General features: G+C 37.1%; 1 protein-coding gene across 1 annotated transcript; it reads right to left on the bottom strand.

Annotated features, from left to right (window-relative positions):
* Positions 1 to 7808: 7808 nt before the first annotated feature.
* Positions 7809 to 16674, bottom strand: LOC139117649 (uncharacterized). Its single transcript, XM_070680891.1, has 8 exons — positions 16581 to 16674; positions 15329 to 15567; positions 14082 to 14765; positions 13160 to 13364; positions 12396 to 12670; positions 11777 to 11924; positions 11162 to 11301; positions 7809 to 10481 (listed from the first exon to the last, which is right to left on the bottom strand). Exons 1-8 carry the CDS (start codon positions 16642 to 16644, stop codon positions 10386 to 10388), a joined length of 1851 nt encoding a protein of 616 aa, XP_070536992.1. The 5' UTR covers positions 16645 to 16674; the 3' UTR covers positions 7809 to 10385.
* Positions 16675 to 18933: the final 2259 nt, after the last annotated feature.

Here is an 18933-nt window from a genome sequence, read left to right as displayed (position 1 = left end):
GCCTCTGACTTCATTAATGTTTGAGGGCGCCCTAATTCTCCGAGAGAGTGATCGTTCCCGCTAAGGCAATATAGGATGTCAACCAGTGATGGCATTGCTCAAGGGATATTTGCAAAAACTCTGACTAATGTGCAGTCGTGTTTATCGTAGTTGGTATTGAAAGCGAAGGGTTATAATTTTAAAGAGCAGCTTGCAACTATTTTTCGCGATGATAAAGCACAAATTCAAGGGTTTTTCGGGAATTTAATGTATTAACCCCAATCCTACAATAAGATTTTAATTCCGCAACAATTTTTTACGTGGTAGGATGTTTTGTGTGGAGATGAGTCATCTAATAGATTTTCAAAAATGTAAGAAAAACATCAAAGTGGTCGTTCAAAGACAATCAAAATGACAATTTGCGCTTCGCCGCAGAGTTAATTCTCTATCTTTTTTTCAGAACTTTTACTCGTATTTTCTTATCACATGTTGCAGAATTTGCGGCATCGACCAATGTCTAGATGTCAGCTCGGAGGAAGACTTTAAACGCATCAGTAATCAAACAAGAGGGACGGATTTTCATTACCTGCATTTCAAAAACCCAGACATGATGCCCGGTGGCAATCATACTGAATGGTCGTTGCTAGATTCGACAGCCTTTTTTGAGTGTCACTCACAGGGTCACGTGACATCGACCGTCAGGTGGACGAAAACAATAATTGAAGAAGGGATGTTTATAGAGAACTCCAATTTGCCCACTCTATTGACTCTGTTAGTCTTGGCTCTTAGTTGATGACTAAATATTTTACAATTAGCCTATCGTCAGTTTTATCTGTGTAAGTACTAACTTGCCAAGAAACAGAACGGTACTTATAAGGAATATTGTGCACAGTAAAAACAGGTAATTAACGATTCGCAAAGGTTCCATGTTTGCATATTCGATCATAACATGCCCTAAGTATCTGATCAAAAGAAAAGTGAAATGAGAAGAAGCTTGAAGCGGACTCAGAGCATGCGCAGAGAGTGTTTCCAGATAAGGCTATATTATGGGCTTTTATATCTTTTATCTTCTTTTATCTGTATTTTTCTGTACTGTGATACAGAGACAACTATGGGAAGTAAAGGTCTTTTGATCTTCGACCTCTAAGTGACCTTATTTGAGTTTCCAACTTTGTAGCTAGCCACACGTGGCTGCGCTCCTGACGAATGGTGGTCCCCATTTTCGTTAGCAGCGCAGCCAGCGGTAGAAATGGGTCACGGTAACTTCACTTACCTTTTCAATGGACTTAAGGGTGCAAAAGAAAGGTCGTCTATTCATTTTTTTCTGGATTTAGAACATATATTAAACCCTGATGACATTCTGAATAATTCTGAATTGTTCATATACAAATTGTCGTAAATGGTGAAACAAGAAATAATTTATATAGCTTGTTTATCTGAAAAAGTCTGTTGTTTTTTGTATTAAGTAACAGTACACGGTCTGGACAGATTTTCTGTCTTTTACAACTTTCATAATTTCTTTGTACCTGTTTATGTCAACCGTATTAAAATCTCTAAGGATGTAAGGTATTGCGCAAATTAAAACTTATGATTTTCTGCAGAGTTAAAAGAAATTGGCTTCTTCTTTCATTTATAATATTGAATATTTTGACATAATTTGCTATGTAGTCAAAGTACATGTCGTGTAACTTTGTTCATGACTATGCGAGAAAATCATTTAAATATGCCTTCAGGCTTAAGTAAGCAAACGCGTGGGTAAGAATAAATACTCAAGTTGTTTGAGTGATTTATGTCATGCAAGGGATCAGCAGAGTGATCGAAATATTGTCGCGTTTATCAGACGTACGCGTTATATTAGCCTAGCTATGACTCTTAGTTCCAAAATAGATACTCAATTATGTAATTGACGGAATCATGCCTGGGCTAGCCTTAAAGTAGAACCTGCATCGGGGACCAATGATCGGACTCTCGAATTTCTACAATTCTTTTCTGATCTACCGCTGGTGAAGGTTCAGTTTAAAGCTTTTGGAGTAAGAAAAACTTTATTTTTTAAGTCCAAAATTAAATTCCCCCATAGGGTTAACACAAGAATGGCTGTCATCTTGAATTTCAAATATCGCAAAATGTTCGGTATTTTGTTTCGCTAGTTCTAAACTTTGCACGATGACCCCGATATTTATTGTTGATTTGGTAAGAGAATGGATGAAAGTTTCATTGAGGAAAGTTTGAGCAAAGTAGTATATTATATAAGTCTTCCACTTTCGAGGCCCTTCATGCCAAGTTTCATGGAATTATGTAAACTAAAACGATATTCGTTGAAAGAGAATGCAGCAGCAAAAGTTTTCAAAGTTTTTTGAAAGTTTTCGCAACAATTTTCAAGACATAGCAACATATTTATAAAGCGTTGTATTCGAATCAGCAATTAATCACAATGTCGAATACAGGAGACTGAAAAAGATGAAGATTTATCAAAGGTTACATAACCTTATACAACACTTTCTTTGGCAGAGAAATTACTACTTTTGAAGTAAAGCTTTTAGCTCCGAGTGAAAAAATGCAATGATTCGTAACGCGATGAAGTAAACACATCAGTTGATAGACGGAATATATTAAACAGCTTACTTTCACTTAACGAGGCAGAGTTGGCGATAAAAACTATCACATTTTGTAAAGTGTGAAATGCAATCGATAAAATATAATAAATTAATGGACAAATGCAAGAGCATTGATTTTTGGCCCTGTTAAAGATACATTTTGAAGCTCTGTGTTTCACACATAAAAAAGACATTATAGAACTATAAGACTACAATTCTAAATAACATTCAATCGGGCAGAACTTCAATGTGTTAAATGTAAACGAGCTAACAACGTGACGAACTGAAAATAACCCTGATATTCCGACTGTTTCTTTTACCCTCATTCAATGGCCAGCTATGCTCTCGGTTGAGCGACATATGTCAATTAAAATTCTCACCGACAAATCAAGATATACTAAAACGTGCATTTATATTTATTTGTTACAGAAGGATTGCGATAGACTGTGCCGTATTTTTATCAATCCGATAGGAAAGCTATGATGACCTTGAAGCGTGACCGAAGTGCTCCACTTACGGAGGCAATCAATAAAGTGGGACGTGTGTCACACTACAGCAAACTATCCTGAGGATATGACGTCAAGGATGCATATTTGTGAAAATCGACCTCGTTATTTCATCAACTAAAGCACTTGTATTTCAAACAACGTCATCAAAAGCGTCACATTTCGTTCTCGGTTATTCACTTTAAGGTGACAAGAACCATCGATGACACCTTGTGAGTTAATGAAACGCTTGGAGAAACGATACTTTGAACAAACTAGGAGAAACACCTACTGTATGCGCTAGAAAGTGACATTTATGATTCTAGATTTTATTTTGAGCATGGAGGGGGGGGGGTTAAAAGAGCAGTTCCGTTGGCAATTTGATAACTTTGACCTTGAGATAGATAATGGATTGATAACGGCGACACTTTTTACAATCTGATACCACCAACAAGCATTTCGTTCTTTAGAAAAAACCCGTTGAGTGTTGTCAAAAATGATTTGACATTGGCATCGACATAGACTTTGCAATCAAAAATGTTAGGTTGATGTTGTGTAATTGTGACTTGAAGCGACTTCAGAGATCGGGAAAAAATATTGCTTACACACGAGGTCATAATATTTCATTCTCAGGAATTGTGGCAACATAATAATTTCCTAAAAATTAATCGTGGTTACCCTGAAATGGACGTCACCTACGTTAACGAGGTTGGTAATTGTGATGACTTTGTAATTATCGATACATGTACGTGCCATATCGTGCTTCTTTCGATTGAATGCAATATTGCATGAAGCAATTTTAGGCAAACGCCCCCTCTCACAATTCTGTAATTATATTGTAATTGAATAAACTGGAGTGTAAGTTATTATTTTTATTCAAGATTATGAAATCGGTATATCTGTAAATAAAAATACAAAAAATACATTAAATTAAGAAGCTGAACGTGAGGCACACGTCATTTCGCTTCATAAGATGTTATTTTAATGTTTGTAAAATGTCTGAATCTGAATCAGTTGCAATGTGAATGGTGGAAAACAAAATTAATGCTCCTTTAACTTGGCTTGTTGATACGAGAATATTAATTTGTCGCCTCGAAAAAATGCATGTACTATTTTAGTAAACGTGTTGTCTATTTGAGGCACTGCGGAGTGTTACTACATGGTGGGCAGTGAACGTCAACATCGGTCAGACCTGTTCCTGACCCGTCATCAGTTGTTAGCATTCGACCTTGAACGAAGACATATACATGTTAACAAGTGTATATCTGTAGCTGAGATTTTGCCAGTGACAACTGGGACATTGTTTTATAATAGCCAGTGAACGTTGTTTTACATTAAAGCGTGGTAATTCATTAACCACTGTCAAAATTTAAACGAACACTCCGCAAACTGAAAAGTACGGCCTGTTATCTATTGACGAAATGAAGAGGGGGGGGGGGGGGGGGGGCAGGGTTCTTAGATAGATGGGAATTTGGGGAACTATCAAACACATAACCAGGAATGTGCTGACACGTCATTTTCATTGCTAGAAAATATATTTTTGGTACTAAGTATTGATCAACCGTTTTGCAGAAACACAAAATGCATGCCTCGTGTTGCTGTTGCGGTCTGTGTGAGTGAGTCTGTGTGAGCTCATTTAGAAGCTGAAGTTTTCGACAATTGGTAATTCAGTTTGCTCGATAGCGATAATTGTCTAGTAACTACTTTATATTTCGAGCCTGGAAATGTAGCGTACAAATAAGAATTTACTGAATTATACCTCTGGTACCACTTTGCATGATGGCGCTATTTCTATTCTTGACTTTGAAAGAGAATAGTTGAAGGTTTCCCCGAGGAAAGTCTGAACAAAAGTGTTGATTTCGAGAATCGTACACAGATCACCATTTTAATATAAAGCAAGCATAAATTATTTTCAAAACAGGCTGCCAAACTTCCTCTTTCAGGCTGAGGGAATCCTTGAGATGATTCTGAATAGCATCACGGACTGGTCACCCGTATCTCGATTACTCTAAACTGCTATAACTATAGCAACGCGTAACTTACTGTAAAGAAATTTAATGAATCAAGCACAACCGGTGAGTAAGAACGTATGAAGTCCATTTATGTATCACTTGCGATGTATTTTCAAGTTTTCCTGTTGTGTTTATGAAATATATATTCACTTTTGTCCCACTTCAAAAATCACGCCAAAATGACGGTTGCACTACACGCCACCACAGGCTGCATATAACACGATTGAAACTGATTTGGGAGAATTGGATCTCTTATATTGTTCAAATTTCTCAGAAGTGTTAGGTGCCCTGTAGGTGAACGTTGTAATATTACAAATTACGCATAAAAACAACAGTATTGCGAATTGAAGAAGAAAAGCAGTTAGTTCTAATCGTGTTGTGTTTGAAAGTGTAGTGTCATTATTGACAGCAAAATTTGCGTCCGGACTGGAATTAAACCAACAGCAACAGGGCATTATGTACACGATATACGTTATGATAGCAAGCAAATTCGTATAATTTAACATTTATTAGGACACCCCCCCCCCCAAAAAAAAAAATGTTTCTGGTCAGGTCTTTCTTTTAAAAATGGTGCGGCGACGCGCATTTTTTTATTTTTATTTTTTTTCCCTCAAGGTAGGGAGGCGGGTCAGTTTTATAGTTTTATCAATATAGTCACATATATACTGTTCATGCAGTCACTGATCATGCCCCCAAAAGAATTTTCTCTTTCTCTTCAGCCATTTTTGTTTGGTGTCAGCCACGGCCACCGGCCACAAACAGAAAAAAGGGTGATGCGCTGTTGTTCAAGTTACCCGCGCGCTGACCAGAAACATTTCTTTTTTTGCCTCAGGAAGACGAATAAAATCAAGCGCTTATGTACATGACGAAAATAAAATGGAAAGCCTAACTTTTAATTGCCGTCCCTTTAGGAAATTAAATTAATCAAGTAAGTGAAAGCTCATTAAGCTAAAGCTTCTTCATATAAGAGTAAGGGTAATAGACTTTTGCGAACAAAGCATTCATTATGAGAAAGGTTTAATTCCGCATCGCCAAGGAACTAGGTTGCTTTGCCCTTGAAGATGACGTCACCACAAATAAGCCTTTGGCAAGCGGCGGGGCTCAATATTGATGTGTACTTTTAGACTGTAGACTGTAATAATAGATATCAGGCAATCTATGTAGATTCTACAAGAATTTAAAAAATGTAATATTAGGTATTGGTTGATCTGTTGTTGATTCATAATAACTACCCTGTATATTTATACTTTGGTTTTGTGTAAAAATATACATATGCGTTTTTCAATACTGGGTCGTGACCAATCGATTTTTGTGTCCCGCTGAGCAAAGTTTTAATTTAGACTGATAAAATACAGGATGAGCCGAATTTAAAATATGCCTCAATCTAATAATTTTACATCGTTGCTCAATAAAACTAAAAGATGACATTTAAGTGCGCTATCACGATCTGTTTACATTCCATCGATATGAAAACGTGTTCTATTTCAGGATAGCATGGTGAAATTGAAATATGAACATGAAATAGACTTGGTTTATGCAAATTTAGGAGTGTTCATATGCTGCATGCAGTGTTGATATTTTACATGATTATTTGCAGGCTGCTATTTATCTTTGCGAATTCATGAGGTTCGATTCCTTTGATTTCCGTTCCTTCCGATTTCAAATGCACAGGAATGGTTTATAGTTTGGTAATCACTCAGTGAAATGATGTTATGCCAGCACCTATTTAGGTTTCTTTGTCTATATTCTTCAAGACTTCAAGACAGCCACAGAGAAGAATCGCCGTCACTCAAGAACCAATTTGCGCCATCTGACGAGCTGCATACAGTGACATTGGCTTTGGCAATTAGTATTCTGTATCCATTTCTTGTTCTCATTTGACGTCATCTTCTTTGCCATTTACAGATGATTTCGCTGTAAACGCAGTGTCTCATAAAGAATTACATTTTCATATTTGCATTGTAGTACATTACAGTAGCGAGTCAGGATACAATTCAGTGAAAATGATTCGCAGATACGTATATGTATCGATGCAAACGTACGGATCATTCATGAAGTATGTGTCACCACTAAGAAAATCGCGGTCTTTTCAGTGGAACTTCTACAGTAGGATCGTGTTTTTCTTAATGGAGTTCTAACTTAAAATTTAAATAACCTTTTTACGGTTTCTTTTTGCTATAGATGATGGGGATAAGCTATAATAGTTTCCTGCCTGCTCCAGCCTTTTTCTTGACTTCCTGAAAGATATGTGACATTACATTTCCCTACTGTAAAATGTTACCCTTGTCAATTTAAACACGTACAGATTTCTTTTGAAGATATTTTATATTTATCGAGGCATGGTAATGTAATCTGATATTGTTTACAACTCGGAAATTGTGCAATGGAACTTTACTTGGTTTCTGGTATTCGTCTTCATAACTTTGATGAAAATTTGTTTTAAATCACGTGAACATCAAATAATGAAGTTAGATCTTTGCCAATGTCGAAACAGTTTGTTTTTATGGTTGTGACATTCTATGGTTGATGGGCGGCCCTATGCTATCAATTGTCATGGTGGTTTCTGTCGCCACGAATAATCATATAAAACGTTTTGTTGTCTGCCCGGGAACCGTCATGATCGATTGCCGCTGTCCCAATAGATTCTGGCAGATATTATTCATTTTACCTCATATTAAGGGAATAAACCATCAATAAAATTACTGAGATACACCGACATCTAGACATCTTTTTTTTTTGTAAGAAGTTATTTTATTCCTCTTCGTTCATTACCACATCACAGAGCATGTAGCGAATATTTTGACACCAAATAACGTCAGCAATTCATGCGTTTTTTTTGCCAAACGTATCATCCCACGTGTCTTTTCATTAAAACATAATACATTCCCTTCACGTCGTACATTCCCCATTTGTCATTTATGTCTTCACTGAAGGGAAAATACAATGCCTTTCAATCTTGAACTTTATTGCTTTTATAAATGCCCTGATAACAACTCTGACAGACTTGACTGAGCTTCATCTGGCCTTGGCCTTCTCTTGAGAAGATGAGAAGAACTAATGGCACAGGTGGGGGTTGAAAGAAATAACTTCGAAAAATTTCTTGACAGCTAAATACATCATATGTTACAAGTATGCGAAATATATGCAAACGAATGACATTATATGATTTAGGACAACCACATATGCATTGTTTGACGTTGGTTTGAAAACAGACTATTACTACGTATCGACAGCTGATTCGCTCGTAGTGGAGTTGTAAATTTGAACATATCGCCCTCATGGTTCTAATAATTTTTCATACCCACTGCGGTCCATGACCCCTCTCACGTCCTCTCCAACCGTTCCCTTATAAATGTGTAAGACGATTCAGAAGAATAGAGAACAGCAAGAAATCCACAGACTATGCTTGTATGGCATCGTATGATTGTCATCGGCCCTGGTCATTCCATGCTACAGAATAGTGTATGGTATCTCTGCCATAGGGCCTGTAATTTTGGGGTGATTTCTGAGTTTTATTCACATCTATGGCCTGTCAGTACATTACTATATACTGGTGATGTAATTTCTGACTTTATAAATAGCTGTGTTCATAGGCTTGAACGTATAGGCGGCTGTTTACTTTCTTTTACGTGTTTATAGGGACAGCCATGTCTGATATTGAATTTTGGCGCTGGTACACGATCTACGCAAAATTTCTTTTACAAAGATAATTAGAAACGACACGTCTTTGATTTAGAGGTAAACATTTGGAAAATAAATGAAAATTTCCGTCCAGTAACATGCTGTGTACGAGGCAAAATATACAGCCATGTAAAAAGAGGGTAAAGGGTTAAGCTTGAAATTCAGGCGTACGGTTAGCACACGCGTGTATGCGCTATGCTGTACACAGTGATTTTTTTTCGCAGCAGTAGAAACAGACCTGTTACAGTACTAGCCCTATGCTGTCCTTGCTGACAAAGGTACAGGGTCTGCTAGGAGGGGAAATCTTTCTACTTCTGTTGTCGGAGAGCATTCAATAACCACGTGAAGATAGATATGGTGGCGCCCTTTCATTTAGGCGTTGCATAGCAAAATTAAAACCCAAAGATCGGAGGACAAAGAAGAACAATACAGTGTGTGGACATTTCCGGGTTTTTCTAACAATTAAGTGTTGATTTCCGTCCAAAAAATCCATTCTAATAATGTATCAAACGAACTTAGCATTTGCAATTACAGGTTATTGTATGTTCTTCAAATTTACAAATACACAGTGAAAGTTGCTTTAAAATGTAAAACCAGTGGCATTCAACTCTTGCTATGTATATAGACGCTTATTCAATATGCTATATCAACTGGAATGCACTGATCGATTCTTGGCTAAGTGTCTCTTCCTTGTTTAAGAAAATGGAGAATTCAAGGATTGACATTCATGAAGTTGCAAAAGCACATGTACACTAGTGAAAAGTGAAAGACTGAAGTCACAGAAAGGTATCAATGTAAAAGATACTATTTGAATTCCTCCAAATGGCTATCACAAAGTAAAGGCTGTCATATCAAAGTAAGCAGGTCATTTTGTTATATGCTTTCAAGAAAAGCTAGTATTTGTGAAGAAATGCCAATATATTTAAAAGCCACGGCCTATTTATAAGAATCAGCTTGAAGGCATCGGGTCTAAAGGCACCGACTCTGTTCACAGTCTGACGCGTACTATTCGATAACGTACCGTTTAAATCATAGATTGAACCTACATATCTATGTTTTAATTTCATTATGTGGCTCTGGGGAAATTATGACAGAAATAAACGCATTATAGCCAAGGTCCCTCTGAACATGCTATACTCATCAAAGAATTCATTCAAGTTTGTCCGGAAAACGTTAATATGATAAAACCATGAATTACCTTATGGTGGCGCTCTAATAAATCTAGCTTAAACACCGACTAAGCTCGTGAGAGGGGATGGGATGGGATGGGTAAAGGCACTCAGTCCCAAGTTAGATGCTACGTTTTCCCTTGGAAGTTCATATACAAAGCACGAACTCAAACATTTTTCTTTAAAGGCGGGGGGGGGGGGGGGATTTCAAACGTTTGACGATGTTTGTCAAGCGCTGATGACAAATATGTACGTTATCGAGCATTGTGAAGTACATACAACACGCAGCTTTCAAAATGAAAGGTATAAAGTAGTCCAATAGCGAAAAGTAAAGTGTTCTTTTATCCACAATTGCTTGATCAAAAGTCTATATGAGCCGAAAAGGGGATTTCAAAACGTCTGTAAATATGTATGGTATACCCTTCCAGGCTTTTCATGACTGTGCACCATCCCTGGATTTTGTAACTACTGCCGTGGCCAGTCGCATCGGGGGAAATCTTCAGGCACATCTGGGATATCACTGTCTTCGCCGACTTTGAACACCAATGCCATACCACCATCCTGTGATTTTAAAGAGATTTCAACGTCAATATCAACAGTAAATTGCTCCAAAATGGCGGAAAATATGAAGAAAGTTGCTACTATGTCATAAATAAGGTCAACTTGAAGTCAATAGCTTGTTATGCGTCCACTCAGAATTAAGGAAACGGGTAAGGGGTTAAATACAACACACTCAGTTACAGACATACACACAAACAGATAAACAATAGCAGATAAGCAATTTGTCTTTCATGTGACAGTTAATATCTAATACAAAATGCATTTCCGTGTAGCTATATGTTTTGATCAAAGGGTATCGTTTTATATATACGTCACCATATGGTTCAAAGGTTGAATGAAGACTACTGTAAGGACGTATTTTGTCTCAGTGTAAAAGTTATGGCTGTTTTTTTTTTGACAGAATACAAAAAAATAAACTCCGACAATATGTAGGATGCGGGCACTTATAGGGCACAGATGCCATTTCCTGATCTTATCCATATCAACCATTTTACCAATAATATTTGTTTGTATACCTCATTTCAAGTTTAGTCTAATGTAGTTTCCGTAGCAATTTCCCGATGTCATCGACGAGTATCGAAGGCACCCGCAATTTATGCAGTTTCTAATTTTCAATGAAGGATTTTCAAACCGACAGTCTTTCTTTTATTTCTAATATTGACTCTTAGCCTGCTACTTACTGATGAATGGAACTCAATGTGACAATGGAAAAGCCAGTATCCTGGATTATCGGCATGGAAACGAAGAATGGTGTATCCTCCGGAAGGAACGGTGACGGAATCTTTTGTTACAGGATGATCTAAATTTCGGTCTATCAAACCTACAAAGAGAAGGAATTGCCAAGATTAAAAAAACAAACAGTGTCGAGTCATTGATCAAAGCAATAAAAATTGAGAACAAAGTCGATATCTACGAACATAAGTTACGCGCAAGAAACATAACATTTCGAAATTCGTGTTTCTATACTAGGGATGTTGAAATATTGGCAAAGTCTTTGATAGATGACGCGATGAAATACCGCCCTCTCGTCATAGATAAGGATTATATAGTGAAATTTTTATACATTGTACCTTTTGAGTGTTGCTAGACTTAGCTCAAACGGTTTTTGATTAATTGTGTATGCTAACCCAAACAAATATTTCCTTCACTAAACGTCATTTTAAATCTATTATTCCGATTCTATAATTGTTTTATATCATCAATCTCTCTGAATTGATCTTTATTACCATAAATCTGTGGTTTGGTGCAGTTTTCTCCCCTTACAATTGTTCATGTCTTTGCTTTTCTGTCCTTACCTAGCTGATCCATCAGTTGAACTACACCTTTATACACAGGGTAATGAACCTTTCCCATGGCAACGACCCGGAAGTTCATGCCATGTAAATGCATAGGGTGGCTCTCTCTGACTTGTCTGTCTTCATTTACGGCGACAACTTCAACCACCTGCAAGGCAAATCATACTGGCGTTACTCTTTTCAAAATGACACATGTCAATCACAAATCATTTTGGCCTGCGTTGTTTAGTTAATACGCCATAAATACATGTACCCGCACTTTCCCCCACATCCGGGTCAAAGGTCTAGGATGTTCCGATTTCTAAAACGTTACGTAAGGACCTAACGTTAACGTAGAAAAGTCGTTGAAAGCTTTTCTTTCTGAATTCTAGACGCTTGGTTTGATGGCTTAACTTCTTGCTTTATAAAAAAATAAAATTTAAGTAGAATTTCTACTGCGTTGATAAGTCCTTCGGCATGTCAATTCTAATAGGCGAGCCATAACAACGCTGCTATGACCACATTTTGTATGATGATTTCCTGTATATTAAATAAATCGTTATGTCATTCTGCTGCGCTGTGAAACATACAGGGTTACACCTTTGATGGAAAGAAAACACGGACTTGGCCTTTGACCTACCGTTCCCAAGGCAACGTTTATGATATAAGTACAGTGACAGACGGGTTTGCCGCCGTCCAGATCACATTGCGGCTTCATTTCCAATACGTCTTGATAATTGCATAATGTCGGCTGGCTATCATCTTTGAAAATCAACGGTGTTTTTGGCTCTCTGAATGAAATCCAATCGATGAAATTGTACCTGGCAACGTTGATGGTTCCTCTGACGTAAGACATTTGATTCAAAGCTAAATAGTACGTCACATCCGCTTTATCTGAAGTCATATCGTCGGAAGCTGAATAAGAATTTCAAAGAAGAATTATTCCACTTCTTAGACGCTAACCAATTCAGAAATGCGAATGAACCACGATTTTGATCTTAAAGTAATGAATGGATGTCGGCTTGATTGATTTTCAGCTTATGCACGACTCCTCAATAAATTCATTTTTAATATCACATGACTACTACTACTTTAAAGCCTTCTGCAAACCCCTCGGTAATTATTCTTATCTGCTATTTCTGCTGGCTATTCTATCGCCACTTTACATTTCTCGTGAACAGCTATGTGGCAGAGTATTTGAATATATAAACAACTTAAAAACACGGCACCACTTTCAAATAGTTTTGTTTTATGGCTTTCGTGGGACCTTGAACTACCAAAAGTCAAGTCTGATTACATGTAAGTTTCTTTTTGATGAAAGGCAGCTAGTTCAAGACAAGTTCAGCTCCCGATTCCGCATATTCTCCTCGGTAACAGGATCGTTTTTTAAATGTTTCTCCTTACCTAGTGATCTCAAATCAGTGACTGCACGATATATATCGCTTTGTGGTCTATGGGGATCATTCAGTATAATGCCAGTTCCCATGGTTTCGAGGTGCATTCTGGGTATGTAATCTTCTGGCGCGCCTTCGTAGTGTAAAATTGCTTCCGACGAAACGTTGGTACAAACCAGGTCAAACTGGGTTGGATCAATACCAGTAACATGGATCTACCGATGAAACAAAACGATTTATAAATGAGATAGTTATACTGTAAAATGTACTTATTGAACATTTTAGGCGTTGACCCAATGCTCTTTCCCTTGTCATGGAATTTGACTAATTAAAACCATTATATTTTTGCTAAAGTACAAAGAACAATTGGTATTTCTTATATTTCTTTGAAATAACTCTGACCAATTGCATCACTTGGGTTTAAAGAGCAAACATTAAGGCATAATCTCCAATTTTTTCAAAAATCTTTCTTTGTCGATCGATATAGATATCAGATTTTAATATTTATGCTGCCAATAATCTTATTGAGGTCGAACCACTCGAACAATAAAAAAAAAATACGTATAGAGGCTACAGCGACGAGCAAGTGATTCATAATAGCGTCTATTTCCGAGTTCATTGCAAAAACTATACACACCGAGAATTTGTCCGACGGGTGTTAATCTATATAAACGTATATTGTTCAAGTTCTTGGAAATAGACAATGTCACGTGAATTTTGTCCGCCATTAAGTTGACGTATTTCTTGAACCGCTTAATATTGTAAATCGAAAGGTTTGTTATACATTTGACCAACTATAGTGGAGTGATATTAAAAATATTGCAGAAATAGTTGTACTGGTAGCAAAGTAAACACTCAACCCTCTATGTTGAGTAATGAAAACAGACCGAAATTAACATTCGATTCGTATGAAATCAAGAACTTATGCTCACCCAATAATTATCCACATCCTCGTTTGCCGCTATGACAACATCAAAACGTTCTCCATTGCTCATTCCAAGTTTGTGAACGGGATAAGGTTCTACTGGATTACCGTCAGTGGCGACGACGGTCAACACGTGACTGTCAACTGTCACAAACACTGGGCAATCGCTTATCCCGTTAAAAATGAGACGGAAGCGATAACGGTGTCCTCGCTGGACGGTAAACAGCGCCCTCGGTGTTTGTGTGATACCATCGCCTCCCCCTGCTGCCTTGCCGTTGATCAAAATCGTATCGTCGAGTATTGGTTCGTAGATGTGGGTGCGTTTCATGATAACAGAAATAGCAAGATCGTAGGTCCAGTCTTGAATCAAGAGCGTATGTCCATAGTCGTCGAAATCATAAAACTGCCTCAAAGGGTCGGTCTCCTCTGGTTCACGTACAATGAGGGCGCCATAAGCTCCGTCCGCCCGTTGATAGCCCGTATGTGAGTGCCAAAAATGGGTCCCCGCCGGATCGGCGACAAATTCATACCTCCAATGTTCTCCATGGGGTATTGGGCACTGAGTAATCATAGGAACACCGTCCATAAATGGCGTCCCGTAGTGTCTTTGGAAATGAAAGTGAATGGTAGTGTGCTCTGACGTCATCAGCTTATTCTTCAGGTGAACGACAACGGTGTCGCCATGACATACCTGCACATTTGAGAATTTGAAAGGAAATCTCAGCGTGGACAGAATTTGTATAAAAGAAGCACATTGTCAGATTATTTGTCAAATACTAATCATCAATCACTTCAACCGTGACTTGCAACGTTCAAAAGTAAATAATTGAAGGGAAATCTTATACCAGGGCCTTATTTTGAGGGTTCCGGATGCTAGAATTTGCGTTTTCATTTTGTGGATGAGTAAACCTGAAATAACACTTTTGTTATAAGTTATTATTCGTGTGATTGTGTTCAAGCAAAATTTAAATCGCATCTGAGATAATGTAAGTCTTCTGCAAATTCTATTTTACCTTAGAAATCTCATACTTTAGATATGGTCAAAGAAATACCGGTAAATTAATTTTATTTTTTCAAAATTTAGTGCTCATTAATATGCTTGATAATGTTTATTTCGATTGCTTACTTCCAATCAACGCCTTACTGATTTTATTTGCCTTATCTGGTCAATAGATAGAAGAGTGTCAGCATACAGATAATCAATTCGACCTGAAATTTTGTAATAAGTGAAAAATGTAAAATGATTGACATTACCTCGATTGCTGGTCCGGGAATAATGTCATTAACAGCGACCACCGCTCTCTCTACGCCATCTAGTGGCAGACAACGATTGGTTACACAGTCAGTTAGGTTGTAGGGGCAGTTCTTACAAATAGACCCCATAGACATGAAGTAAGCCATGGTAAAGTCGTACTCACAAACTCGTGGCCGTGGTGGGTATTCACACTTTCTACGGCATGGGTGTTCCTCTGTTGTGGTCACTGGCAGCAAAACTAGAGAGAAATAGTGTTTTGGAAAGGTGTAAGGGTTACCCTAAAGATAGACGACAAACGGGCTTGAAGGGAGCTTGCGAACAATACAGACATACATCAAAACTCACAAACACAAACAAACAAACAAACAAACAAACAAACAAACAAACAAACAAACAAAATTTAACAAACAAAAACAGAAGACACGCTAATCATCAGATAGTTGCAGTGCGATCGAGGATGAATTAACAAACCTAGGATCCAAAATGTATCTGAGACAAAATTTACATAGGCGATAAGATTCCCATACAGATTCAATTATAGGCTCATATTTAGCTGTCAGCTGGACATGCAATTGCTATTGAATTTTATTTAATATATCTCCTGCGAACTATGATATACCTCACTTCTAACTTGACTAAAATTAAACCTATTTTAAGTGTCATGTTGTAATGTATTGGTATTCTTTCTGTGAAACATTGAAAGCTCCACTAGGTTTAATTGTTGATGGGTTGGAGTTGTGTCATTACAAAATGAAAGTGTGAAATGTCCTAACGTAATTATTTTAGTCTCTCGTTGAATCTCTTTCCTCGAAATTAACATTTCATATTATCTTACAATATTTTTAGTATCATTGTAGCTGATACTACCGTGAGTTTCAATCTAACAATCATATAGACTCAGAAATATTGTGATATGATATAAAGGCTTAATACTTCGTTACTTAAATTTGCAATGTCACATTTGTCAAAAATAGATCATCACCCGATATTTACAATGCCAGCAAATAAGATTAAGCTCTAATGTAAGACAACTTATGTCGCCGCCATTTTGATAAATATCTTGTGAAAACGTAGAATGAATAGCAAGCTGGCTCTAATACAATCTGTACCAACTTAATCATGGCCCATCTTAATTTCCGTTTTACAATTGAACGAGTAGTAAATCAAATATGACTTAGAAACGGAAGACATTTTGTCTTTGAGATTATGATAGCTACTAATTCAGTATCATGAAGTTGAAATATCACTCACCTGAAACCCAAACGATGACTATCAAGCAGTTGTGTAGAGATAGCCATGTTCCGTCCCTTGCCATTACGTTGAGTTGCCAGCAATGGTGATGACACATCACAGTACCCTGTATTAAAACCGGTATTTGACTAAAGACTGCCCGCAAATATTTTACATTTCCGAGTTCAATCAATGAATGGCTTAATTGTTAGTCCGGTGTATTTGTTACGTTGCCAGAGTGATCACACTCTAGGTCAGTGGTACGTAATGTAATCAAGGTTCACGAAAATTTGAGGGCGCCATTCGTAAACACTCTAATTCGTATGAAGTTAGTTTTTCGGGACATTCCCCGGGCGTTTATAGTCCATGGATTTACTCAGTTTTGTTTGCGATCAAACTATGGATACACGTTCGAGGGAAAACTTTGACAGCATGTATATTTGTCTATTTATCACACAAAACTTAATTTACACAACCAAATGCGATTAAAGTATCGCAAAACTGATATAAACAACATTAAAATCGATGTGGTCAACGATTTTGGAATTGCATTGAAATAAACTCCGTCTACAAAAGTTGAAACATTGTCTAGCAGGAGGTCAGACGCCGGTGCCGGTGTTTGTGGATTGGGTGGTGTTGTATTGACTTAGTCTGACCTCCTGCTAAACAATGTTTTAACTTTTTGTAGACGGAGTTTATTCCTCTATTAACGCCTAGATGATAACTGCACCTGATAGTGTGATATGATACAGTCTTTGCTCATAAAATGTTATTAAAAATCGTTGACCGAATCGATTTTAGTGTTGTACAACATCAATTGTTCTTATCAGTTTTTCGATACACTAAAATGCATTTGGTTGTAATTCATTTATATCAGAAATGTTTGTATAGCGCCAAAATCCAAGAATAGTGTTTTGCAATCGTATGATAGTTGATTTAATTCAATGTTTTTGATCCTGATACAGAAAATATGAAATCTTTCCAAAGTGTTTGTATACATAAACCTGGAACAACGTACACACGAGAAGGAATGAATTGACTCGACACAACGAATTCAAAACTCTCATTACTACCATTATAAAGTGGGCTACCAAATGTTAGGTGTATTGTCAATTTTCTGGCAATTCCGAATGTATTACCTAGCGGGGTGATGAGAAAATCGACCGCAAAGAAAAAGTTGTCGTGGTACTTTTCTGAAATAATATAGATTGAATCACCCCTTACCACATGAACTTGATTAAAACTTATCTACGTTTAGCTTTGTGGAAAATTTAAGGCTCTCAAACAAAAATGGCCATTAGTTACGAAAGCACCGTTGCTTTTTATATCTTTGTTTCAAAACTGCTTTGCACATATATCATTCCCGACAGAAACCCACAGTGAAAGATTATTTATCAAATAACGAAGATATTGACTGTAACAATATGGTGAAAAACGCGGGGTCATCTTTTTCCAACTGTGATTTTTCCAATGGGGGAAATAGATGTGCAGTTCTATTTAAAAATCAAGCACCATGACAATGATTAGTTTTAAATTTTCCAAGACAATATCCTTCAACAGATCTTTTGTGAATATTTCAGGAATTATGACGCCGACGGTGTTTTCTACATACAATCTTTAGGACTGAAAGATCTGTACTGTCAATGGATAGACTCCCACCCTAAAAGTTCTTTCTTTCAAGATGTTAGTATTTTCTTTTGTTTACAGATAAGATTTTGTCTTCAGTTGTATTTACTTAACCTTATGCGTGTGAAGTTGACAGTTTTGCATCTTTGTCACTTTTATTTTATTTTAGGCCAAAATCTTTTGAATTGCGATATCTTACATGGTTTTAATGAACCATTGCTACGGTCATATACTCATATACACGCACCCCCTAGCTGAAAGCTAGTGAGGCATGCGCATTGCGGCCAATGTATACCGTCGCTCCCCGATTTTGCCGCCGATTTCTCCACTCTGACTGGTCATCTCGTGGTCACATTGTTAAAGCTGGAATGCGCCTTTGGGACAAGAGCTAGCTTTTATTGACTTTAGCTCTCAAGCCTTTACAACACATTTTATTGTCTACCTTTCGTATTTGGGTGTCATTATGAACCTCATAGAGTTAAGTGTCACTGGCTTATAATTAGTGAACATGAAAAATTCTTATTCCCTACAGTAAGGCAACGGAGGAGGCTCATGAAATCACTTTTAATACTTTTATTTCAACTTTGATTTTGACTTTGGATTTCCTTTGCATTTTGATTTTCATTTCGAGTTTGGTTTTGATTTTGATTTGTTCTCTCGAATGAAAATTGACTTTCGATTCACTTTACATTTTGATTTTCGTTTTAAAGTTAGAATCATATTCATTCTTGAAAATGAAATTAATTTT

Source organism: Ptychodera flava, chromosome 2, assembly GCF_041260155.1.
Source record: "Ptychodera flava strain L36383 chromosome 2, AS_Pfla_20210202, whole genome shotgun sequence".
In the NCBI taxonomy this organism is placed as follows: domain Eukaryota; kingdom Metazoa; phylum Hemichordata; class Enteropneusta; family Ptychoderidae; genus Ptychodera; species Ptychodera flava.
Note: the sequence above shows the minus strand (reverse complement) of the source record. Positions and strands in the feature narration are given on the sequence as shown.

What these genes read in the sequence shown, in the direction of transcription:
- LOC139117649 (XM_070680891.1), bottom strand. Translation starts at nt 16,644, where the DNA reads ATGGCAAGGGACGGAACATGGCTATCTCTACACAACTGCTTGATAGTC. An exon ending in AGGATGTGGATAATTATTGG is followed by an intron (nt 13,365 to 14,081) that starts GTGAGCATAAGT and finishes TTTCATCGGTAG; the next exon opens with ATCCATGTTACTGGTATTGA. An exon ending in TCAACTGATGGATCAGCTAG is followed by an intron (nt 11,302 to 11,776) that starts GTAAGGACAGAA and finishes TTCTCTTTGTAG; the next exon opens with GTTTGATAGACCGAAATTTA.